Source organism: Carassius auratus, chromosome 46, assembly GCF_003368295.1.
Source record: "Carassius auratus strain Wakin chromosome 46, ASM336829v1, whole genome shotgun sequence".
NCBI classification, from domain to species: Eukaryota; Metazoa; Chordata; class Actinopteri; order Cypriniformes; family Cyprinidae; genus Carassius; species Carassius auratus.
In genome coordinates, this window is record NC_039288.1 from 12013547 (window position 1) to 12040000 (window position 26454).

A 26454-nucleotide genomic window follows, 5' to 3' on the forward strand; every position below is an offset into this window, starting at 1 on the left:
TTCTCTTGTCTTTTGTTTTTCTAAACAAATTAAAATTTTTCAAAGTTTAGTTTTATTTATAGTTATAAATCCTGAACCAATCAAATAAAAATGGATGAAAGTTGAAAAGCCTAACCCAATCACTCAATGGAAATGTCACAAAAAAGTTACATTATCTTTATTTTATTATTTTATCAGTAACTTTGTCAGTTACACGATTTATATTATTGAAATGTATACGTCTTTAAAAGAGATCATTAAAACTACAACTACCACAATCCTGTGCATAGACGTCATAAACGCGCGCCGCTCCGTTAGTTTCGAAGTTCAACATTTAAAAGGTATGTAGTTTTTACTTTGTATCAAAGTCGTGTCTCGTAGTGTTTTATCTTGTGTTGTTTGCTCAGAGGTGTTTTGGACAGAAAACATAGATAAATAACTGTTGTTATATAGTGCTATATTAGTTTTATAATACGTTTGAAATTGACAGCTGGAGTGAACTGTGACCCAAATAACAATATCATTTGTTTGTGGTGCTTTATTGATATCTTTTTTTTTTCTTCTCCGAGGATCGCATATTGTGTAATTATATTGTAGATAGGCCTACATGTTTCAGTGTGTTTCCTCCACTCCTACTGTACACTGTATAATATTTTTAAAGTATTTATTTCACGTGCTTATTTATGAACAGAATACATTATGGCTCTGGCAACAGTGCGTGTAATAGAGCTCGCAGGACTGGCCCCTGCACCCTTCTGCGGGATGATCCTGGCGGACTTCGGTGCAAGAGTGATCCGGGTAGATCGGACAAAGGGGGCAATGACTGTAGATACTCAGGCAAGAGGCAAACGATCAGTGGCCTTGAATCTGAAGGATCCCAAAGGTGTGGCTGTTTTCAGAAGACTGTGTGTCCAGTCAGATGTGCTTCTGGAGCCCTATCGTAAAGGTCAGTGTCTTAATTAAAAGAAGGAGACATGACTCCACATTCACATGGTTAATTCTCATAATGTTCTACATACACTGACACAGCATCTTCCAGTTAATCAATTTAGCTAGGGTGTATTTTGTTGCTATAATGTAGTATCTTCCTGACACAATAATAGGAGTTTTTAAGAACAGCGCCTTGTGATTCATTTATCTTTTAATATTTTAATATTTTTTTAATATAAATAAAATGTTAAAAAAATACATATTTGTTTTTATTTTGTGTTTTGTCTCCTTCTGATTAAAAATGAATAATGTTGCCTCTGCTAATCTTGATTATTACAGCAGTTCTGATAAACAGTAATTACAAAATGAACCAACGTTCTTCCATTTTAATGCAAGATTGTACAGCATGTTGTAGCACAATTAGTTCTTTTTGTTTCCGAATTAATTACTCTTTGTTTTTTAAACTATTAACCTTCTGGCCATATTGTTTATTTCGCCTAAATACATTCACTTGCTTTAATGAAAGCATTGTTGATTAACGTGAATAAATAAATAAATAAAAATGTCCCTGACTTAAATTGACGATTGTGATTTCTTTCCTGATTTTACATCCAAGCACGAATAATTAGCTAGCTTTTAACCTCTGGTCTTCTAAATTCAAATTTATTTACCTTCAAGGCTTTTTTGTTTTCATGCTTCGATGTTATATCTCTCTCCGGTATAATTAAGGTGTTATGGAGAAGATGGGATTAGGTCCTGCAGATTTACTAAAAGAGAACCCGCGCCTGATCTATGCACGACTCACCGGCTACGGTCAGAGCGGATCCTACGCCAAGGCTGCCGGCCATGATATCAACTACCTGGCCATGTCAGGTAAACACCAGTGTTAAACCGCTACAGAGGAGACTGGCTAGTAAGCTTTCCCAGACTGCCTTTAGGCGCAGTGGTTGTAAAGCAGAGAAGATTTGAGTCATGTGAAGTTCAAAATATCTTTGGTGGAAATCTTTTCTTGCACTTTTTATACAAAAAAAGTCAGTGTGTCCTCCACACTAAGACATGACTGTGAACCAGCCCTTTTCAGATTGCATGCAGACTGAAGCCATGTGGACCAGTGTGGGTCTGTGGTGTTAATAATTAAAATAATTTCAATGCAAATTAAGCTGTGTTGATCTTTGATCATGAGAGGTTTTTTTAAATATTTTTCTTTTTGAATATTTTATGATTTACATATAGCTCCAGAGGCGCCAAGTCCATTCAAAAGTGCCCTCTCAGATTTGTGAACCAAATAGATTTTGAATGCAGCTTCCTAAAGACTTCCAAAAAATTACATTTGATATAATAACGTTCTACAGTTTGTAGGTACAACATTAACAGTGCCCAAAACTGTCGTCTTTGAGGGAATTTCTGAGGTTTTCTTTTGCTAAAAAAGATCAGTTGGCCTAGTTGGAGTTTTTGCATATGCATGCATGATTGGTACTCAGTCCAAACTTTTACTGAATATTTATTTTTAGCATATTGTGAAACTGACTGCTGCTGATCAACCAAAAAGATAAGGAAGGTGCCGTTTTAGCCTAGAGGTGTCCAGTGCTAATATTTTAAATTAATTTGTTTCTGTTAGCTGCAGAATATGTGGAAGCCTGAATAGATGCAGGACTTACAGGCCTAATGCGTATACTATATATTCAGGCATTGCGAGAGAAAATGCATTAATAATGTATGTTTCCACATTGAAATCATAATTTGAATCTGAATAAAATGCAGTCATTATTACAATAAAAGCTTTATAAATAATAATAGTTAGTGTTTACTTAAAATTCATTTTAAGCTGCTTTGGATACAAAATTTCCATAAAATAAAGCCATATGTGCATTAATCATCCTGGCAGGTGCTTTTCAGTGTTGCTTTCATGCAGAAAGACGATACCTGATTTTGAACCATTGATGTGTCAAATAACAGTTTTATTGAGTTCAAGGAACCTTGCCAGACTATAATTGTGAACTACTGTACATTATCAACTGGTTCTGTTGAGTTCTTTTCATTCAGGTGCTGTCAATAGTTTGTAAAGGTCAAGACTGGCCCTTTTTTGAGCTCTTTGTTGTCTATTTGTGACATTATGTTTGCAAACAGTACAATACAGATTTGTAACCTTATTATCTGTAATGACATTGGTCTTCAGTAAGTCTATGTGTGTTAAATCTGAATTATTTAATGCTTTCCTTTGTAATAAATTTTTTATTTTTGTTCATTCGCTGCACTATTCTTAACACCACTGAACAGAAGCACAGAGTTTGCGCTCCGATGATCGCATGTGATGCAGTTGGCATAATTGGTGATATTTTTAGCTGACCTTCAACTGTAATTTAAAAATAACTGTTACAGTAATTATTCAGCTATTCTTCATTATACAGTTCTCAACATGTCTATGTCTTTCTCTGTCTGTAATAGGGTTACTGTCCATGCTGGGCCGCAGCTCAGAGAAACCCTACGCTCCACTGAATTTGGTGGCAGACTTTGCTGGAGGAGGTCTCACGTGTGCTTTTGGGATTGTGTTGGCTCTCCTGGAAAGGAGCCGGTCAGGACAAGGCCAGATCATTGATGCCAGCATGGTAAGATACAGCACTTCGTCTTAAAATGGGTTTCTGCTAACAAATTTTTATTAACTTTTCTTTGAAATACCAATAGAAAAACATCCTGTTTCCTACAGACTCTTTTGGGATGGTTAAGGTAAAGTTAAAGAGTTACAGGAAAAAAGAGGAATTGTGCTGACTTGCTTTCATTCCATACATTCAAAGTTTTATCCTACTGAGGGTGTTGTGAAATTGTTTTCTCCTCACAGTGCTAAAAAAAAGATTTGAGCAAGCACTGCATTAAATGAGAGAATTATAAGCCTTGCTTATCTCAATAAGATCACCCCATGTTCTGACCAGCCTGTCAATAATTTTTATGACCCAGTAAGTAAGGAAAAGCTAATATCGTAGTCTTGCCTGTCCATTGGGTCCTTGAGAAACTAAACGTTCCTCCAAATCTGTGTACTGTAATTCATTTTGAAAAAAAATCAAGAAACTAAATTGTTTAGCTAGGTATTCACTGATAATTTGCGTTTGAATTTGGACTTGAAATATTTGGCTGCAAAGCTCATCATTAATGCTCGCAAACCATTAAAGTATAATAACTAAGGAGTAGGTCGCTTAACCATGAGAAATTACCATCTTGATGTTATTTTACAGCTCACTGAGATTCTCATACTTCATTCCCTATATTTGTAATAATTTGTAATATATATATAAATATATAATATAATATTATATAATATTATATATATATACACACATGCATACATATGTTATGACTTGAAAATGAGCAAGCAGAATAAAAAAAAAAAAATTTAAATGCAAGGTTATTCATATAGCACTTTCTACAATATTGATATAAAGCAGCAAATCACAGAAAATGCTTGTTTCAGTGTTACATTTAGGAAGTATTCTGTATTAGAAAATATCAAAGCAATATTCATACGGCAGTAATATACAGTATAAGACATTTTATGTGGTTAAAAAGTCATTTATTCAGTTAAGCAGATGCAACTTGTTTGGCAGCAATTACAACCATAGCTTGCATCAATCTGAAGTCTTTGCAGGGTGATTTAACATTTTGTTGTATTTGATTATAATTAATTAAGTGAGTAAATTATTTAGGTTTTTCTGGTGAATCATCTGGCACACATAAAGGGTTGTTCAAACCGCTAGGGTCTAGTTCACACTTGTGTCATTAAATCTCTGTGCTAACCCTGTTAGTGTTTGTTGAAGCAGTTGGGGAAAAAAGCAGTTTAATGTTTGTTGGCACATTGTTCACACCACACTATGTTTTCTCTGCTGAAAAATAATGACGTTTAGCAATTGCTATTCTGCTTCTGTTAATTAAACATGACATTATGACATTATATGTGCATTTTTATGCGTTAGAAAACCTCAACCAGACAGTGGAGCTCTAATTCAACTGAGGTTATGTTATTTGTTCTAACACAGTCTGATCTCTGCCACTTTAAACCCTTAAGGAAATAAGCTGTGGTAAACATAAAACTTAATATGTGACCATTCAATATTTAAGCTCCTCTCACATCAGCAATTCAGACCTGGAGCTGAGCTGCGGTGCTAGTGGAGAGTTTCTCCTGATAGCCGCCTGTGCGCCAAGCTAATGTTAGTGATTGTAATGATGATTGTAGTGCAGATGAACTCTGCAATTATTCACAGTGGTGTATTCAAAGGCTGCTGCAACTGTGATGGATATGCACGTATTGCTGCTTAAAGTATATACTGTATATATATTATTATTTTTAAATGCATGTGCATGTGTGTTTATGGATGGTTGTATGTATTATAAACATATTGTTCTTTTATTTATTTAGTTCAGTGTATGTTGAAATAGGATGTATAATGGCAATAAAGATTCTAATGTCAGTGTGGGCAGGAGCTGTGAAAATGATGATTAGATGTTTGTCTGTTGGGCAGTAAAGATATCTGAAGCACGTTCCTGTGAGAGTCACCTTGCCACTCTTTGATAACCACTCTTTTGCCACTCTCTGTGGTTTGATACTGACAGCCGCTTTTAGCAATGCCAGTGTTATTAACCCGCAAGGCGGCTCATTGCTTTTCCCTTGCATGGGATTTTGGATGTATAACCTGATTATAACCTGCAAACGTTATGCTTTATGCAAAGTTTTTCATTTAAATGCTTATTTGAAATTTAAAAGGCGGCCTGGGTGTTTCATTAGCTATTCATTTGTTTTGGGGCTATAGTACTATGTTTCAGTTTATATCCAATTTTTTGGACCACTGTTTTGACCACTGTCATCTTCACATTGACATCCAAATAAGTCATAGGCAACAAGTGAGTTAACACACTTTACATTAACTTTGCTCTTTGCTCCACATGGGAAGTTGTGGCCTAATGGTTAGAGAGTCGGACTCACAACTGAAAGGTTGTGAGTTCGAGTCCCGGGCTGGCAGGAATTGTAGGTGGGGGGAGTGCATGAACAGCTCTCTCTCCACCTTCAATACCACGACTTAGGTGCCCTTGAGCAAGGCACTGAACCCCCCAACTGCTCCCCGGGCGCCGCAGCATAAATGGCTGCCCACTGCTCCGGGTGTGTGTTACAGTGTGTGTTTGTGTGTGTGGTGTTTACTGTGTGCACATTTGACGTGTATGTCACGTCACTTTTCACTTTTTCCACTCTCAACATGTCTTTCTCTGACCTATATGAAAGGTGGAAGTGTGAGAAAAAAGAAAAAAGAAAACGACAAAAATGTGAAAACGCATTCAGTATTAGGCCAAGCGACTAGCGGGAGAGTGACTTCTTGGTGGTCAGGCCAATCATGGGCTCAAATAGAAGCCCAGATTGTCAAAGTCTCTTTGAAGGCTGGGTTCACTGGGGATTATATGAAGTATATCCACATTAAAGTTAATTTGGCAAGGTCACAGTCTTTGAAATGCATATATATTTATTTTTATGCATGAGTCTGGAGGATTTGACCTACAAACATTTCTTTTCATGTGTGAAAATGTTTCTGGAACACTTGCTACAAACCCTTTAACCTCAGGCTCGATGCCAAATTTATAATTCAGAAAAGATTCAGGTCAAGATCTAAGTGCTATTATTCTTTAAAGGGGTCATATCATACATATTTGACATAAGTCTACTCGTGCTTGTGAGTTTATTTGTGTGAGACAGTTATATTCTAGATTTCATTGCCAGTTTTAGCCTTTCTCTGAAATAAACAGCCTGTTTTTTATTGAATTCTTTATTGCTTTCTGAAATGTCCCCATTGCATGTGAAATTATAAACAATATGTATTGCTTTCTGTGCAGCTGCCTTTGAGAGTTTATTGTTGTTTCAAATATAGTTTTTACCTTACCCTTCTTTTAATACCAGCCTTTTGTGAAGACTACAGTATTAATATGCCACACAAACTCTTTAAATCACACTAAAAAGATCAGGGACCTTGTTAAAAATAAATGCTATCAATTTTTTATGAGCAAGGATGGTCATGTATTTAATAAATTCTGTATATCGCTGCAAAAGTAACTACATTTTACATTTTTTATTATCAATTAATGCTTTTTGTGGACTGAGGATGAAATATGTGAAGGTTACATTATGTTTTCATAGGACATCAAGCTTTATTATGTATAAAAGATAAAAGACATTTTGATTACTCATGATATGGTTGCTTTCTAGTCCTGCTGTGCCCTGGATGTAGAAATTCAACTACTGACAAAACTGACAAACAGAAATGAAGATTGTGTTTTACTGTGGTGTGCTTAAATCACAAAGATGCTTAAATCTTCCCCTGTCGTACCACATTTCTATCTTGTTCATTGCATTCATGTATGTAAGTTAACTGTATGTGATTATCTGCACCATGTGCTTCATATGAAGTTATTGTAAACTGAATCTGATGAATATGTATAACAACTACAGTTTTAATGAGGGTTTAGTCCTTCATAATGTTTCCTTTGTGACAAGGACCTTGTTGCTTTCTATTGAAAGCTCAGCAGGACAGAATAATGGCAAATAATGGATTGCAATTTTACAATTTGAAATGGATTAAATGTTTTTTTTTTTTTTTTAACACCTCTGTTATATGTGCAGGTGGAAGGTGCAGCATATGTGGGCTCCTTCATGTGGAAGTCCCGTAGCCTCGGCCTGTGGAATTGTCCTCGTGGGGAAAACATGCTGGATAGTGGCGCTCCATTCTATGATACGTACCGTACGTCTGATGGAAAGTATATGGCAGTGGGAGCGATTGAGCCTCAGTTCTATCAACAGCTTATTAAAGGTCTGTGCATTATATTTCTTCTTAATATATTCCTGTACGTCTTCTGAATACGGTGGATGTCCTCATGGTGTGAACGGTGATATGAATGCTTGCGGTCTTCTTCAGGATAGTTTTCAGATGTCATTTTTTTTGCAAGATGCATCAAGAGCTGGGGGGTGAAAACTTTTGAACACGTTGAAGATGGCAAAATTTGTCTTATTTTGTTGAAATATAATTTTTTTTCCATTTAGTTCTGCCCTTCGTAAATAATATATATGTATATATATATATATATATATATAGTAAAAATATAATAGATTCAAATATATAAAATAAAATATCTTTTTTTTAAAGATTTTTTTTCTTTTATAATTTTTGGTATTATTTTCTTGATCTTTTAAAATATTTATTCTATTATTTTGGAATTATATGGTGTTATTTTTTAATCTCTTAGCTCTGTGTGTAACTTTCTACTTTTCATTCATCTGAAATAAAACTATAACCCCAGTGACATCTCAGTACAATTAACCACAAGATTCCCAGGGTCGCATTTGTCTGACTACATGGCTGTCGATTTTGCATAGGCTTGTAGACATTAGGAAAAGCCACAGGATGCTTCATTAGTATGTGCATAGGTGTTCCCCCTATGACCCCATGACCCAAGTGCTAATGCCGCGTACTTAATCTTGCTTTAAAAACCATAATGACTCTATTGCTATTCATGTTTGGCCCTCAAAAGAAGAAAGTCTCCTAATAAGTCACCTACTGTGGCCAGTGCAATGTACTAATGGCTTCTGTATTCAAAGTCTTTCATGATCTCTTTGATCTTTGTCCTCTAAACTCCTTTATTGATTTCCTCGCCTTTTTTATCTTCATCATCTAATTCACCACAGGTCTGGGCTTGGCTGATGCTGACCTGCCCGCACAAATGAGTGTATCTGATTGGCCGCAGCTCAGGCAGACATTCACCCGGGTGTTTGCCACCAAGACACAAGCAGAGTGGAGTCAGATTTTCGATGGGACAGATGCCTGTGTCACCCCTGTGCTGTCACTGGATGAGGTACACTCTCACCCCCACAACCAGACACGGGGGTCGTTCTTTAAGGACTCTCAGGGGGAAATTAGCCCCCGACCTGCGCCCGTTTTGTCCCGCTCCCCTGCAGAGCCCTGCCACTCCCGGGACCCCTTCATCGGAGAGCACACTCGCTCTGTGCTGAAGGAGTATGGGTTCGAGCAAGCGCAAATAGAACAGCTCTTGTCTGCTGGTATCATAGAGTGTAACGAAGTTAAAGCGCGGCTATAAATCAAAGACTGACTGGAGAATCATTACACTTTGCGGCCAGCGATGCAGAGAAGAAATCTGAGCACTTGAACTCCTCTGTCTCGTTGAGTGAGTGTGAAGGGGCATTTGAGAACAAAATTACTCTCCCTTGTGAATAAGTGGGTGCTGCTGTCGAAGTGGTCTGAATGAGTCTGGGCTTTTAAGTTAAAATGTCTGAATATTTCAACTCTCATTTGTAATTGCTGTAGAGAGAATCAAGTGGGATTTAATTAAAGCCTATTGGAAATATTCTGTGTTAATTTTAACATCCCTATTTTTTGTCAGCAACCTCATTCTACAAAGATATTTAATATTGACTCATTTTTTTAAGACTGTTCTGAATTAATAATAGGATTGTGAGAGCATTTTTTTTTTGTAGTGGATAAAAGTGTACCACTTTTGGTTCTGAATTGAAATCCTTGACTAATAAGTGCCTGTAGCAAGAGTAGCTGAGTGTGAGTCATAGACTAATTCATATTTGCCTTTACCTATTTGCTAGGCAGCGTTGATGAGCCAAGATAATAGTATTAGGAAAAAAACAATTAGTGATTAAGCTTAAGATAAAGTAATCTGTTGTCATAATATCGCATTCGCTACTTGTATAAAATGTAACACTTGCTGAACATAGTAGTGTCCTTTGAATGATACAGATATCTGTTTTATGCCCTGTATTTAATCAGTGAGTTTTGTTTTTGTCACCTAAGGCCAATTCTCACTGTACTGACAAAGACAACAGACAAGTTTTTTGGGGGGTTTTGTTGTATCACTGTTTTAGCCCATCCATGTCTGTTGCATTTGGTCAGCTCTTATTTTTGCCTATTGAATTAGTGTTTTTGGGTGTTCAAATGTCTATGAAATTATGTACTGTAATCTGGGGACCATTGTATTGGTCTGCATATGTTGGTGCAGTATAAATGGTCCCTTATGCTTACCAGGGCTACTTTTTAAAAACAGTAATATTTAAATGAACTATAATCAGTTTTAATTATCCCTGTGATGGAAGTTTGATTATCTTCAGCCATCACTTCAGTCTTCAATGTCACATGATCCTTCAGAAATAATTCTTATATGCTTATTTGGTGTTCAATAAACATTTATTATTATTATCAATGTTGCAAATCATTGTGCTGCTTGATATTTTTGTGGTAAAAGATACATATTTTTTTCATGAATAAAAATTTCAAATGAATGGCATTCATTCATTTGACAAATCTTTTGTAACTTTTTAAACGTCTTCACTGTCATTTTGATGAATTTAATGCATCCTTGTTTAATAAAAGCATTAATTTCCTAAAAAAAAACTTACTGACCCCAAACTTTTGAACAGTAGTGTTTTTAAAATTTAGAAAATAGATTTTATAGAGCAAGACACATTTTCTTATGCTTGAAGTTTGTAATAGAATCATATTTTGTGAAATGTATTAAAGCATGAGTTTACACTTTAAAGACTGTTTGGCTTCAGACAATACTTCTCTATATAACATTCTGAATCATCCTTATAGTAATCCCACAGAATGAGTTGTTGAATGATGTTTCCTAGCTACTCGAGTCTGAAATCGATTCTCATTCACGTAGAGATATGTGAGGAATGTGGCTTTTTAATCCATGTGGCACCATCTGACCGGATCCCTGTGATCCACAGCTTGACCTCTATAGAGTAAGTCCAAGAGAGACAGAGAGAGAGAGAGAGTGTATGATGTTCCGTGACACACTCACATGACTATTGAACAGACTCTGTGAATGTCTCATGACAGATTTGAGACCAAAGGAGTAGAGGTTAGTCGTGTGAATGGAGAAGGAACATGAAGTGGGCATGTGTGCTTTGACTATAAATGCATTGCCTTCTCGTCTTCCAACACCACTGAAGCCATCTCCTGAGGAATCACATGGTACGTCACTTGATTTAACTAACTGGTCATCTCATTATACAAGACCACAAAACAATGTTTGTTAGGTCTCCATTTACATTTTCTTCCATTTAAATTTTCCTAAACACTATGTGTTTCTATTGATCTGATTGCTGATTTGCTATTACAGTAAGTATGAATTGTTGGTTGTGTTTTGCACTGATTTTCTGTTGTAACCCAGTAGGAGGAAGAGACGAACATCATGTGTTTATGACAACTCCCCCAGTGGCCTTTGGCAACAATGCTTACTTAACTAGATACAAAAACGAGGAAAAAGGGCAAGGTTTCTTCCTTGATCCCAACTAGAAGACCTTTTCCTTTTCTTCTCAGCTCAGCTGACATTGTAAATACTAGTTTTGAGCTTTATCGCTCATCTATGCAGTAGGAATTAAGACTTTCAACACTGAGACCATGACTCTCCTAACCGAGGACCAACCTTGCAGGTTCTCTGCACCAGACAGCCCGCTCACATCCATGGAGCACTACCTAGTGGATTCGGGACACAAAGAGGACTATTTGGACTGCATTGAACCAGCTGTGTTTGAAGCAGTGGAGCCTCTGAAGCTCTCAACAGGAAGGCTAATCATGCACAGCATGGTCATGTTTGGAAGGGAATTCTGCTATGCCGTTGAGGCTGCGTTTGTCACGCCGGTGTTGTTGAGCGTGGGACTCCCCAGACACCTGTACAGCTTGGTGTGGTTCATCAGCCCTGTTTTGGGTTTTATCCTACAGCCTGTCATCGGCTCAGCAAGTGACTACTGTAGGTCCTCATGGGGCCGAAGGCGACCATACATAGTCTTACTTGGGATTATGATGTTAGTTGGCCTTACTTTATTTCTAAATGGAGATGCGGTCACATCAGGTAAGGTGTTGATGAAATAAATGTGATGGATCAGTCCAGATCGTGAAATCAGGAGCTACTTTTGTTTAGGCTGGTAGTTAAACGATCTGCAGATATGCAATGCAATTCTAAAAACTATAATGTGGTTAGGTTGAAATTTAAAAAGGAAATAATGACCAAGGAAGGAAGGTAGGAACTGCAAATAATTACAAAAATTGTATTGGCTCATAAAAAAAACAAATTGGTTTTCTCTTCCACTGCGTTTTTCACATTATATCAAATAGCTTTTTGAAAATGTGATGAAAATGAAAATATAACACAGCTGGACATTGCATGGATGTCTTTATTTGCAATAAAGGTACTTGTTAATTTACCAAGCATTTGAAATACTGAAGAAAACTTCTGTTTTCATTACTAGAAGTAGGCGTCCTTTGGCCTTTTCAAAAACTGAAACAAATTCACACTTTTATTTATTTTTGTTATTTATTTATGCATTACAAAAGACTACAACGAATGTAAACATAACATAAACTGCACTTTTGCCTTCTGAGCAATGGCCTGACCTTAAGTTTTGACATTTCTAAAACGTTATATTCAATCGTATTCGTTAGCATTGAATTTATAATGTGTTTTTGATTAAACTAAGCATGATGTTGTTTCTCTCCTTCAGCTATACTAGAGGACAGAAATGTTAAAAGGACATGGGCGATCGTAGTGGTTATGTTTGGAGTGGTGATGTTTGACTTTGCGGCAGACTTCATTGACGGGCCAATTAAAGCCTATTTGTTTGATGTGTGTTCTCATCGGGATAAGGAGAGAGGGCTTCATTATCATGCCTTACTCACAGGTAAGGAGGAATAATCAGTGATTAGCTTGGCCTTGCTTCATATCATTTTTTATTAATGTTTCAAAGTGCATTGAATTGATCTGAAGTTCTGTAAAATGAGACCAAAAGACTTAAAAAGAAGGAAATAATAGTTTTCAAACATGAGAAAACCCATTATTTGCTTGATTTTTAAGATTTAAATGCTTCTCTGCAATTATTGCTACAGGAACCAGTACAATACAGATTGCTCTGCAGTGTGAAGATGACTGACAGCATTTGTTTCAGCATTTGTTTTTCATGGGAGCACATTCGAAAGCTTTCAAGTGTATTACCGTATATGGACTGAATTCCAGATCCTTCTGTAAGATTAGTCAGCACTATGGCTACAGTTAGGTTTTCTTTCACCATCTGTAATATGGTCGGTAGGGTGCTTTGGTGTTGTATTATTGATGTAACCAAACATCCTGCTGTCAGCAATTCTTCCTGGGGATTTGGTTGTGTTAAAAACACCTGCTTTGGTGCATCCTTAGTAAAATCTGGGTTGTTTACTGTTCGAAGTCCTGATATCTTTCAAAGCTTTTCCCCCGGTGCCTTTCATCAGTGTCATACATTAACTTCCATAACCTGAAATGGAAAAAGTAATCTTAAAAAACATTCTAATCTCTTTACAAAAAGAGTGAAGACAACATATTAGTCAGGTTAGAGACAGGTGTGCTTTCAGTCTGTGAATAATGTCTATATAACAAAAGACACTTGCGTATTTGTACTCACTCATCTTTGGTAAATGGAACAGGCTTTTATAAATGTTGTTTTTATTTTAATTAATGAATCAAACCCAGTCTGCATAATTGTTGTTGTTTTTTTATACACAATTACCATTTAAGCAAAAATAGCACCCTAGAAAAAAAAAAAAGCTAATGCTTGTAAGACCTTCCTGAAGACTGTTATCCAGTGACAGTAAAGCTGATGGTGATCTTGTCTCAGTCAGGTTTTGGCACTGAGGGGTCTGTTCTAAACAGAGTGCTCTTTTTTTCTGCTTTTACTGATTATTGGAGCAAACTGGGGCAAAATATGCAACATATTATACATATGTTTAAAATAGCACATTTACACCTTATAATAACTAGAATGTGCTTTAAATTAAGTTTTCTTTGTATTAAAATTTTATCACTCACTACCCCTATAGAACCAACTGCCCCCAGACTATAACTTGATACTCCTTATTGATTCCAAAGTATGTATTATAATACCTATTTATATTTTTGTTGTGTAATGTAAATATCTATTATACTGTTATATAGGTTCTTACTCAACCTGATATAATCACATGATTGTATACATTTCTTTTCACATCAGCAGCCGATGAGCTTGCTGCTCAACATTTAAATACTTGGCTAGCGCTTGATGTAGCAGTTGCAGTGTGCTTCAGAAATGCTCCACCTTCCCCAGCTCCACCTGTTTAGATCTGATAAAGAGTGATCTCATGTGTGGGGGTTGTTGTCATATATATTATATTTTCAGCAGCAGCAGTTTTTCATGATCAGCAAATCAGCATATAATTATGATTTATGGAGGATCATGTGACACTGAAGAATAACGGCTACTCAATGTAAAATCAATGGGATTTTAAAATGTTAAAATTTAATAATTCTAAATTGTAATATTTTACAATATTATAGTTGTTACTGTATATTTAAACCTATAAATGCAGACTTGGTGATCATAACACCTCAAACGTTTAAACAGTAGTGTATAAAATTACTCCTATATCCGTGCAAATATAAAAATGTATCTCTTTTAAAAGGGTTCACAGTTGTGTAAAATCATTAGGTTTTACAGATTTGTCAACATTTATAACTAATATCTAACAATGACAGAACACATTATGTTTGTATTTAATTGCAGGAAAGTTTTACAGATTTCGTAAAACTTTATTTTTACACAACATTTTAACAAATGCATTAAAAATAATTACTTGCTAAAGAAACTTTAGAATGTCAGACATTTATGCATTTATCTTATGCATCTTATTCCATTTATAAAGGTCATAATTGGTGGAACAAGACAAGACCGAAGACATTATAATTCCATCCTAAAACAAGAACAACACTTAAATTACTGTTAAAATACTTTCACAGCCTTATCTGACGTTTGAAGAAGCATTTTGGCTTTAACAAACAGAGCACATCCCATCAAAACTTTCAGTTGTGTTTGATTTTCTTAGCTTGATTTATTTTTTTATTTTTTTAAGCAGCCTGCTGTGCTTCCTTGCAGGCCTTGGTGGAGCCTGTGGATACCTTATTGGAGCCATGGACTGGGGTCACTCTGCTCTTGGTGTCCTACTGGGTTCAGAATACCAAGTTATCTATTTTTTCTCATCACTGACCTGGGGCATGTTTCTCACCATGCACCTTTTCAGCATCCCAGAGAAACCACTAATCAAAGATCACAGTTCAGACTCTCGTACACCTGCGCCACTGCTCCTGGAAGACCCACATCATAATGGCTATGGCACAGTATACAAAGATCCACAACCTCTGCCTGAAATGAGGCAGCGCTCGTTTTCTGCCCTGAGTGAAGCCAATGCAGTCACACCCAGTGCCAAGCAGCCTAACAGCGAGGTTGGTCATTTGTGTTACCTTGAATCCCTTTCATGTTGCTTTTATTCTTGCTTTCAGCCTGGACCCAATTTCTCCTCACATTTTAATGACTTGTTTCACACCTCGAAGCATCAGCCTTTTTTGAGCTGTAATTAGACTAGATACTCATGCCTTTCACAGAAACAATTCCTCTTTTGGTCGATAATGAAAATAAGTACATGCCTTATCCATTTTATTAAAAATACAACAAACAGTGTTAAGAGGTCTTTGTAGTGATGTGATGACGTTATGATCACTCATCAAGGCCATATTGTGTGTAACTTAATTATGAGGTGTGAAAAATTTACATGGCTATCAAAGTTGACACTATTTTTTATTAAATCATTAAGTTTTAAAACAGGCCCATGTTTACAGTTAAAAATAGTTACATAATATAGCAGGGAATTTTAGACATATGCATCTCATTATTTGGTCGAGACTACAATTCTGAGACCACTATGTAATTAAATCTGTTTTGCATTTGCATTAGTACTAATATATATATATTTATATATATATATATCATATTTTCAGCATAATCATTTGAGAACATTTGAATTAATAATAATAATAATAATGCATTATATAATTATAAATGCATATATAATTATAATACATAATAAATATGCATTATTATTGTTGTCATTGTTACTGTTCGTAATAATAGCAATTCTTTTAAAAGTTTAATATTTACTATAATTATTATTAAATAATTGTACAAATAAATATAATGATAATACAGAGAACATCTTGTTTTTTCAATGGAAGCAAGAACATTGTATTGTCTGTACAAAAGTACATACTTTTTATTTTTTTTGGTTAATTATCTAAAATTGTGCAGAATGTTAAATATTTCTTGTTTATTTATTTTTACAAGCTTGTAAACTACACTTTTCAGATGTTTGCACCCTAAAGTCTTCGATTATCATTAGAGTGTCTCAAATCATAAAAATTGGGCATGCTCTTTGTAAAACCTATGCTGTTTGTCATGCCAGTGAGTCACACCAAGTAGGCTAATGCTTTAATATAGCAAGAAAAAATAAATAAATAATAAGACTCGTATTCATGCTGGAAATTTCATCATAACAGCAGTAATTAAGCACTGCTTTCATCTAAATAAAAATACATCAGTATTAATTGGAATGATGTATATATGTCATACAAACAAATTAAAGAAATTATGGTTACTAATGCTGTATCTCTGTATTACTCAGAATATATATATATATATATATATATATATATATATATATATATATATATATATATATATATATATATATATATATATATATATATATATATATATAATGTATGTTTTAATGTAAATAATGTTCATATTGAATTGTTAATGACACTAAGGTAAAAAGACCTGTAAATCCCACTACTCCTGTCAGTCTAAACCCCAACTGAGTCTCACAATCATTAACCTCCTACAAACCTCACATAATCTGCCATCTGTCCCTGAGAAAGAGTTCTATTCGACCAAACACTGCTCTTGGACTAAATGTTCAGAACATATAGTTCTTGTTAATGTTCAAGTGTGAAGGGAGGCTTGTTTCAGGAGATAGAACACTAGCTTTATTAGGCTGATAAAAGTCTTGAATGAAACACAGAGAGTTGTAAAAATGCAAAGCAGGAAAAAGTTTACAAAGACATCGACAAAGTTTAATTTTGGCAACGGAGAATCATTTTTTAAGTCCTTCCTCAAAATTGTCTAGTAAATTTTAAATGAAAATGCATGTATACATGATAACTGATACATACTCCATGCATGTATTATGCTTGTATCTGCACTACTGTAAGTTTGCACATTTTTGAGTGAAAATTTGTTCCTCAGGAGAGAGAGTTTTTAGTAATGAGTTTCTGACTTAATCTCCATATTCATTACAAGACCTTTAACAAATCATAAAGAATATTAATTCAATCATTTCACACCATTGCCCAACCAATTTATATTTCTTTTCCATTAGTGAGTCCATTTATTTACAGAGAGATCCCTGTCACTATAGAGATATCCCATTAATGAAACCAACCCATTGTGGTTATGAAAACATATCACATCCATATTAATGTTTCATTAGACTAGAATTAGTCTAAAGAATCGACTCTGAACAACCGAAATGAGTTGTCGAAGATTCCAATCCCACTTCCATGACGGCTACATGTTATGTGTTAACACATTTACATAATACCCATCTATGTTCTACGTTGACTGGCTGTGAACAACGTGAACAACCCTCAAACACTGTAACTTGTTTGTGTGGTTAAAATCATGTCGAGAAGATGCTGTGTCCTACACTGTGAAAGTACATTTGTTTTATTTTCACTTTCGAAAGAAATATGGAAGCCTGTTTCGGACTTTTTTTCAATTCGGACAATTCAGACTTTTTTCTCACAATTGCGAGTTTATATCTTGTGAGTTATAAAGTACAATTTTAAGGTAGAAAAGGTCAGAATTGCAAGATATAAATTTGCTTTTCCGAGAGAAAAAAAAACTGAACTGCGAGTTGAGTTTTTATCCCGCAACTGAGTTTATATCACACATTTTTTACAGAATTGTCAGAATTGTTTGATATAAATTCAAAATTCTGATTTTTTTTTCTTCACAATTCTGATTCACAATTCTCTCGCAAATGCGAGTCTGTATCTTGCAATTCTGATTATTTACTAGCAATTGTGAGTTTATATTTTGCAATCAATAACCTTTTATTATTATTATAATTTTTTATTCAGTGGCAGAAATGGGCTTCCATAGTAAGATGAGTCTTTAAAGGATCAGTGGTTAAAATGAATTTTCTCCACTGTAACACAGCGGTACAACCCCAATCTTTATATGTTTGTATTTTACTGACAACTGCTTCTCTAATCCTGGCACTTCAATGCAGTATTCAAAAAACTGATGGTTCAGAACACAGTTAATTGGGGTTGAGGCTAGATGGCATACAGCAAAATATACTGGGCATGCACATATCAGTATAGCATAATTTTTCTCATACTGTACGACAATAATTACAATTTTTTGCATTATTTTAATGGGTAGATTTAGGAATGGTGTAGGTATGACAAACCTTAATAAAACACAATGTAATCGGTAGAAAACCAATTTTTTGTCAGCTTCCGTTTTTTTTTTTTTTCTGTATCTCTTCTAGCTACAACCATTACTTTGGACCAGCTAGATCCAAGGAATCACAACCTGTAAGTATTATAAATAGCGGTAGACCAATCACAACAGACCCGGCCATCTGACTAATCAGAGAAGAGTAGGCTCACGGAAAGGAGGGGCTAATAGAGACTGAATCTTAGAACTGCTTCAAACAAATCGTTTAAAAATCGTTGGAAAATTAGGTGATATTAAATGCATATTTTAAGAAAATGAACGCGTTCTTTGATATAGCATGCATGTAAACCTATTGCAGGAGACTCCCAAAACAATATTAGGAACCTTAAAATTGGCATAATAGAAATAGGAGCACTTCAAGTTTTCACTGGAAAGTGTTCCTGACCTTGAGTTTTTGAAGCTTCCAGTAGATATTATCAGCCTGTGTGCATTACTGTGTTTCAGGTACGGAAGAGAATGACCCTGAAATCTCTACTGTCAGCTGTGATTAGCATGCCCAGCCATTACCGCTGTCTGTGTGTGAGTCATCTCTTGGGCTGGACGGCCTTCCTTTGCAACATGCTCTTCTTCACTGACTTCATGGGGCAGGTGAGTGAATGAGGTATTTGAGTTGTGCTTCATTTGCATATCCCGATCTTTAAAGAGAGGGCCCAGAACAGCCATAAAATACACTGACACTCTTAATGTTAGCGCACCACAGTCTAGTGCCTTCAGTTGAAATTCCTGTCATAGGTAAAGCCACTCAATCTATTCTTGAAGGTAAAATCAAGTTGGTTTTGTAATCACTGATGATCTTGGAATTTTTGTTTTCAAACATTTTGAAGAGTATTGTTCAAATGTTAAGATTTTTTTATTATTATTATTATTATAACAAAAGCAGTCTATTTTGCTCACCAAGGCTCTGCTTAGCTGATAAATATGTGATACGAAAAAATAAATGAGAAAGTTATCCTAGTTCTCGCATTTGTCTTTATTCATTTACCAGACCAATAAAATTAATTTTAGCACTGCTGAAAGAGTAGCATTTCAAAACTGAAAAATAGATCAATGGATGCTTTGATTTGTGGTTAAAAGGCAGCATAGCTCCTTTATCTTATTTTCCCTTGCACTACTGGCTTAGTCAAAGTTGAATAGAGATAAATGAGTCTCCTTGTAGCCAGCTAAAGTATAGAGAAAGTTGTTCTGCTGACCTCAACCAGGTGATAATTGTTGAAGGCAATGACTGGCCATTTTACCACTGATTCAGCCAATAGATATAAACTTGTATGAAACCATGATTAGATCTTCACTGCATAATATCACTAACAAAAGGCATGGTGAATTTAAGAAGAAAATGCCATCTTTGAAAGCCGAGGGTCATTAACGAAACCATATGAACCTAATGACCTGTATAAATGAGTTTTTGAAAGAAAAGTGTGTCTTGTGCATGCATGTGAACCTTATTGAAGGGTAGTTTGAGGTAAGAGTTATAAAACTCGCAGTAACCTTAAAACCAACCCACAAGATCACAGCAGAGGATGATGTCCTTTTGAATTTCCACGTGGTGTCTGAATGGAAAAAAGCCTTGTGATGTTCCTGAACTTTATTTGAGTAATATAATAGAAGCAGATGCACCTGTGGAGAGGATCTCTGGCTTTGTACTTAATGTTTTTACCCTATTTGACAAAACATCAGCTAGGATGTGATGCTGTCACATGCTTTATCTTATGTAACATTCCTGGTATCTGACTGTACATCTATAGATTGTATATAAGGGGAACCCCTATGCTGAACACAACTCCACCTCCTATGCGATGTATGAGAGAGGGGTTGAAGTGGGATGCTGGGGCCTGTGCATCAACGCTGTCTCCTCTGCACTCTATTCATGTGAGTAACATTGAACCATGACTCAACTGTTCATTCTTCCTTGCTTTATTCAACTGCTGTTCCTTAATGCATCCAGACTAAAGAAAACTACTCAGTTACTGTTTGATAATACATGGCCTTACTACATCAGTTCGGGAATGAAAATGGATAATTCACTTTTTCAGTTATTAATATGTTTCGATGAGAGAATCACAGTCCTTTTCAACATCATGTCATTCTTATAAGAGCTTCAAGTCATATGTCACTGGAAAGCCCTTTTCAGAGGGCTTTATCAGTAAAGATGTTTTATCAGTGATATGAATATCTCATCAGATGATAATCTTTGTTTTCCATTCATCCGATGCAACATTTGTTCTGTATTTAATGCCATTTCCATATGTGTCCATCCAGATGTGCAGAGGCTTCTCCTGCCATATATTGGCCTGAAAGGACTGTACTTCCTTGGCTACTTTGTTTTCGGTCTGGGAACCGGTCTGATTGGCCTGTTTCCAAACATTGTGGCCACGCTGGTGCTTTGCAGTGTATTTGGAGTCATGTCCAGCACTCTCTACACCATCCCATTCAACCTCATCTCAGAGTACCACAAGGCTGAAGAGGTCAGTTTTAGACTGTTACATCAGGACAGGACATTTATATACACACACACACATATACATGTGTGTGTGTATATATATATATGTGTGTGTGTGTGTATGTATGAGTGTGTGGTTTATGAGGTCACAAATGTGTATAATGGCATGGTTATAACATAGGTATTACAATGAGGAGGTGCTTTATAAGGACATTTTCAGTGTCCCTGTAATTCAAAAGGCTTATGAATCATTCAGAATGAGTTTTTTTTTTTTTTTTTTTTTTTTTTTTTTTTTTTATCCTAAAATGCACAAATTTTCCTGTAAGGGTTAGGTTTAGGTGTAGGGTTGGGGAAAAAGACGATAATGTCAAATAAATGCTGCTCTTTTGAACTTTCTTTTCAATTATATTTTCTAATACAAAACAAATAAACAAACAAAAAACAAAAAACAAAAACAAACATTAAGCAGCTGTTTTCAACATGACAATGTTTTCAACATTTGACAATAACAAAACGTTGCAAATCAGAATGATTTCTGGAGGATCATGTGACACAGAAGACTAACATAATGCCTGCTGATATACAATATATATTGCTTGCTTGTCATTGTGTAAAAGTAAATTATTATTATTTTTTTCAAGAATTTAATCTAATGCAACGATATTTAAATGCTTATCATTAAGGATTAGTGTACATTCAAGCCAGTCTTTATAACAAACTAAACACTCACAAGAAAATCAGGACCCTTATGTGAAGATGGTAGGTCTTTTATTGTGATACAAAAAAACATCTTACTGAACATTATTCAACTTATTGCATGGATACTTAGCAAATATGTAAAAACCTAAATATCTTGTACTGATAAATAATGATTGAATTGAAATGATTAAATTGCTTTGTAGAGCTGGAGGAGAGACAGAAGATGAGCACAGCTAGGGAACACAAGTTTCCCCAGATGAGTTCATTAAGAACATTTCTTAATTCAAGATAGTACTTCACTTGTTTTAAACATAGATTTTCACTTTGGTTAGCCTCTATCTAAAATCCATTAAAGCATGAGGTTGCAAGAACACAGAAAATTAAATTACAAATCTAAATCGACCCCTGAAACTCAGACTGAATTATAATCAAAAGGTGGATTCAATCCTGCAAATGCAACTTAGCTTGTTACTTACATTTGAATTATTGTTATGTGTAGGTTCACAGAGCTGAAAATTGGCTTAGACTGTATGAAGAGCAAACACTATGCTCTCTGCAAGTCTTCCTGATCTGTAGATCAACTGATTTCACTATATTATTTTCTCACATTTTGGATTGTGAGAACACTAACATTGGATTGGATTTAAGACAAATCATAAATTAAAAGGTGTCCCTTTATTATTGCTTGGACTTAAATGCAGAATGTATCTTGAAATATGTCAAATAACTAAACTAAATAGAATTTTTAAAACAACCCCCAAAATCAAATAAGAAAAAATATATATCTTCATATAAACAAACCAAAGCTTTGCCTGTGCTTTTTCCATTCAAAATAAGAGGCAATCACTGCATTTGAATCACAGCCCAAATAAAGATGCTTTATGCATGCATCATGAGCAGTTTTTGTAATTTAAATTAGATTGTATGTTTTGAAAATTGTAACAAAAACAGAATTCTCTAACTTTAGTATTACATTTTCATTTTGAAAATTCATTTCATTTGCATGAAACAAATACAGCAGACGGGCTGAATGAAATTCAAATTCACTCTCTTGACAGCTCTGGCGCTTATGAACACTACATTAATATGCATTATACAGACACAAGATGAAAGTAAACGACCATCTAAACGTTTATAAAGATGGCCAGTTCCCTCAGATATACATTCATATATAAATGTCCACCCCCAAAATGTATCACGGTTTGTTTAACATCTCAACCGATTTGAATCATCACATATTTGAAACGATGTTCAGGCTCGGCGTGCATCATTATATCCCTACTTTTAGATTTAGACTTTTTCTCATGCAAAGTATCTGTCTTGTCATAGGTGCAAAGGAAACTTGGCAGTGATGAACCAGCTCTTGAGGGCCGTGGCACCGGCATGGACTGCGCAGCTCTTACCTGCATGGTGCAGCTGGGTCAGGTCATAGTGGGAGCTGGTCTTGGAGCCCTGGTCAATCTAGCAGGCAGTGTGATTGTAGTGGTTCTCTCTGCCTCAACAGTATCCCTAATTGGCTGTCTCTTTATTGCTCTCTTCATGTGATGTACAGATTAAGCCTCAAATAAACACCCTTTCTCTATTTCATGTGGTCTATCTACTCTGTTCACTGAGATAGAGCAGGAAAAATAAAGGAAAAAGACACATTTTGTGGGTACTGTGCCATAGTGTTCAGCTTGACTGTTAGCTGATTCCATCAAGTCTTTCTCTGTGCACTCCAGTTCACATTCTTAAACAACAACCTTCATCATCAGTCAGGTTGAAAGAAAGATTGTATGTATTCAAAGAACAGTTGACAAGATTGCAAGGTTTGGATGTTTTGTTTATGCATGTTCATCGCTCTTTTAAGATGAATTGTTTTTGAGGGAATGAATCTTATCATGTCCAACTGTCAAACTCCATATAATATTCATTTTAAAGAAAACAAATGACCGGATTCAAACATTTCAGATTTACTTTATTTCAGTGATAATCAATGAACTGATGGTAGTGAGCTGTGCATCAGATATAAAGTGTTTCAGCTTGTAAATTATACCTTTTATATATATATTTAATTCAAATAAACATCTTAATGCAGGTGGTGTTAATTATTATTTTTTTAATCAGACGACAAAGGTAGACATAACAATAAAATCAAACATAAATAACTGACAACATCTAAACCATCTTAAAACAGCTTAAATAGTTTATTTTATGTATATATTTTTAGAGTAATTAACTTGCAGGGGGGGGGGGGGGTGCAACCCATCATCACTGGCTAATGTAAGATGTTTATTGGCAGGGTATAACCTTACAACACATTTGTGTTGAATATAATTCCGGTTTTGTTGACACAGTCATGGTTTAAAAAAAATAGAACAATGAAAATGTATTATTATTTGTAAATTAACTGATACATTATTAAAGTAGAATCAAATTAGAATTAAAATGGAGTTCAGTTAGATTTAATTAAATATGAATACACGTTGTGCTATGTGAATAGGCTCTTGCCTTTTTAATTAGATTGTTTTCACAGTTCCATATTAGAGGTGAACCGCTAGCAAAGTTAAAGGGTTTGAGTGAGAGGGTGTAAACGTAACACCCGGAGTGGATTACAGCGTTTAGAATGAGGAGGATCCCTTCCACTTCTGCAAGGTGTTCCAGCCCGGGACTCTTTTAGTCTACTCTTTAGTTTCGTTAGTGGAAGGAGAAAAGACAAACAAACAAACTTATTAATTTTCCATTTTGTCTGAGTCTGAAGCACTTATCAACACCAACAACTTCGCGTTATGTGCTATTTGGCAGAGGGTCGTTTTTGCTGTTGTACATGACAGCCCCCGGAGGATAAAAGATAAGCGCGGGCTCCGCGCGACTGAGCGGGACCAGTACTAGACCGTGTTCATCCTGCTCGGGCTTCGTGGAGGCGGTAAACGGTCTCATGTTCGTGACAGAAGGAGATGTGATTTGCCAAAACAGCTTTTTCAACGCTTTTCTGAATTCCCTTCTCATCAGACAGTACAGAATGGGATTGAGACAACTGTTTGAATGAGCCAAACATACTGTGACTGGAAAAATATACACTTGTGTGGTGTAATACTCGTAACTGAAGTGTACTACATTGAGTTTTATTAAGATTCCCCACGCTGTTAACGCTTGATTCGGGAGCCAGCACAGGAAAAAAGACAAAACGACTATAGTAACAGATTTAGTCACTTTTGATCTCCTCTTAGCACTGGAGGTGTTCACGTTTTTGTTAGTAATGAAGCGGAGGAGAAGCAGATAACAGATACTGATGATCCCGAACGGAATGAGGAACCCCAGAAGTACCTTTTGCGCGTGATATAAACCCAGCCAAAATTGCGCGTCTCCGCTCCGGTCGGGAAATTTCACGAGACAAAGTTCCTCGTTGGAAACCGTCGCGGTTGTTGAAAATATCGCGTTGGGCAGAGCGGCACCGACAGCTGCTATCCAGATAACGACCGTCATCCACTGCGCGGAGAAACGCAGCCGGCGTCTTCTACTTTTTAACGCCGAAGCCACGGAGCAGTATCTCGCCACGCTCATAGCCGTGAGGAAAAACACGCTGGCGTACATGTTCGTAGCCGTGACATACGAAACTATCTTACACATCGCCTTCCCGAACAGCCAAGTGAAATCCATGGCGTTCTCCACAGCCCAAAAGGGAAGTGTCAAAACAAACTGAAAGTCGGTGACCGCCAAACTGGTCACGAAGAGGTTGATGGAAGACTTCTTCCATGCTTGTTTGGACTTCATGAGATACAGGACGAGGATGTTACCGATTAAACCCAGCGCGCACACAACCGAGTAAATGACAGAGATGATGATTCTCAGGACCGCGGATCCGTCTCCCATAAAATCAGGTTTATCCAAATCGGCGAGATCTTGAAAGTCACTCCAAGAGAGATTAGTCCTGTTCGCCGTGAAGCTCGTGTTGTATTCACTTAACAGGAGACTTCCCGACGCGTACTCGGTGCGCTCGTCTTGCATCTCGGAAGTTTTCTGCATTGCTCGTTTTAGTGTAATTTCCCCATCCTGGTCGAGTTACTCACTCCTGAATCTTATCATTCCAACTTCTTCAGTCTCCATTGTCTGTCATTGCCATTTTAGGTTTCAGTAAGGAAAATAAAAAGGTCTTTGCGCGCACATCCCAACTGTGATAAGTCCAAGTTTATCCAGTTTAAAATATATAACTATGAGATTTTTTTTAAATAATATTTGTCGCAAGAATCTGTTGCTCGTGCGTAGCTTCAGGCGCGTTGACAGCTCCCTGTGTTTTTATAGAGCCAAGTGTCGATGGATTGGATGGCGTGCGCTTTTACGCAGCACAGACAGCGGTGCTCCCTGTGATGCGGTGCAGTGAATAGACAAACAGAGTGAAGAAATGGATAAATTCTACATTTAACATTTAAAATTGATGCACCGTATTGAGTTTTGAAGCATTATTTGAGCAGATAGAGTATACGGGGGCTAATTATCATAATGGCTAATATGTTTTTAGTCCTGTTACGGAAATTATTGTTGGTATATCAGTAGTTAGTATGCTGGTTAAAAATTAGCTTAAAGTGAAATAAAAAAGTTTCAATTACGACTAGCCCTCGTTTCACTTTATCTTTTGTATTGTATCCTCAAGACAAAAACATTTTTTTTTGCATATAAATTACTTTTGTTTTTGAAATTATACCTTTTTTTAAGGGATCATATGATGAGATTTCAATTTTTCCGTTTTCTTTGGAGTGTTAAAAACTCTTGGTGCATAATGTAAAGTTGCAAATACTAAAACCTCGGATCCAAAGAGATATTCTTTAGAAAAGTTAAGAGTCAACCTCCTAAAAGGCTCATTCTAACAGGCATACGCAGTATCATCAACTCATCGGTTCTTAAATCAGACGTGTCTGAAAGAAATGGTTCTCAGTTGAGAGTACTGGTGATCCAAAACAGA

The 26454-nt window shown here is 35.9% G+C and overlaps 3 protein-coding genes across 5 annotated transcripts; 2 read left to right on the forward strand and 1 right to left on the reverse strand.

The window, feature by feature from the left end:
- Nucleotides 1-266: 266 nt before the first annotated feature.
- Nucleotides 267-10151, forward strand: LOC113064203 (alpha-methylacyl-CoA racemase-like). 3 transcript variants are annotated; one of them, XM_026234835.1, is made up of 6 exons: nucleotides 267-320; nucleotides 671-925; nucleotides 1639-1782; nucleotides 3355-3515; nucleotides 7559-7745; nucleotides 8618-10151. In XM_026234835.1, the coding sequence occupies exons 2-6, from the start codon at nucleotides 679-681 to the stop codon at nucleotides 9025-9027; spliced, it is 1149 nt and encodes a 382-aa protein (XP_026090620.1). In that variant the 5' UTR covers nucleotides 267-320; nucleotides 671-678; the 3' UTR covers nucleotides 9028-10151. The 3 variants fall into 3 exon arrangements, with proteins under 3 accessions (XP_026090620.1, XP_026090622.1, XP_026090621.1); XM_026234836.1 differs by lacking the exon at nucleotides 267-320 and adding an exon at nucleotides 346-561; XM_026234837.1 differs by lacking the exon at nucleotides 1639-1782.
- Nucleotides 10152-10617: 466 nt separating this feature from the next.
- LOC113064205 (membrane-associated transporter protein) lies at nucleotides 10618-23097 on the forward strand. Its single transcript, XM_026234838.1, has 9 exons — nucleotides 10618-10702; nucleotides 10800-10934; nucleotides 11134-11814; nucleotides 12464-12640; nucleotides 14894-15240; nucleotides 18824-18967; nucleotides 20122-20245; nucleotides 20636-20841; nucleotides 22845-23097. Exons 3-9 carry the CDS (start codon nucleotides 11364-11366, stop codon nucleotides 23058-23060), a joined length of 1665 nt encoding a protein of 554 aa, XP_026090623.1. The 5' UTR covers nucleotides 10618-10702; nucleotides 10800-10934; nucleotides 11134-11363; the 3' UTR covers nucleotides 23061-23097.
- Nucleotides 23098-23717: 620 nt separating this feature from the next.
- Nucleotides 23718-26196, reverse strand: LOC113064206 (relaxin-3 receptor 1-like). Its single transcript, XM_026234839.1, has one exon. The coding sequence runs from the start codon at nucleotides 25518-25520 to the stop codon at nucleotides 24282-24284; it is 1239 nt and encodes a 412-aa protein (XP_026090624.1). The 5' UTR covers nucleotides 25521-26196; the 3' UTR covers nucleotides 23718-24281.
- Nucleotides 26197-26454: the final 258 nt, after the last annotated feature.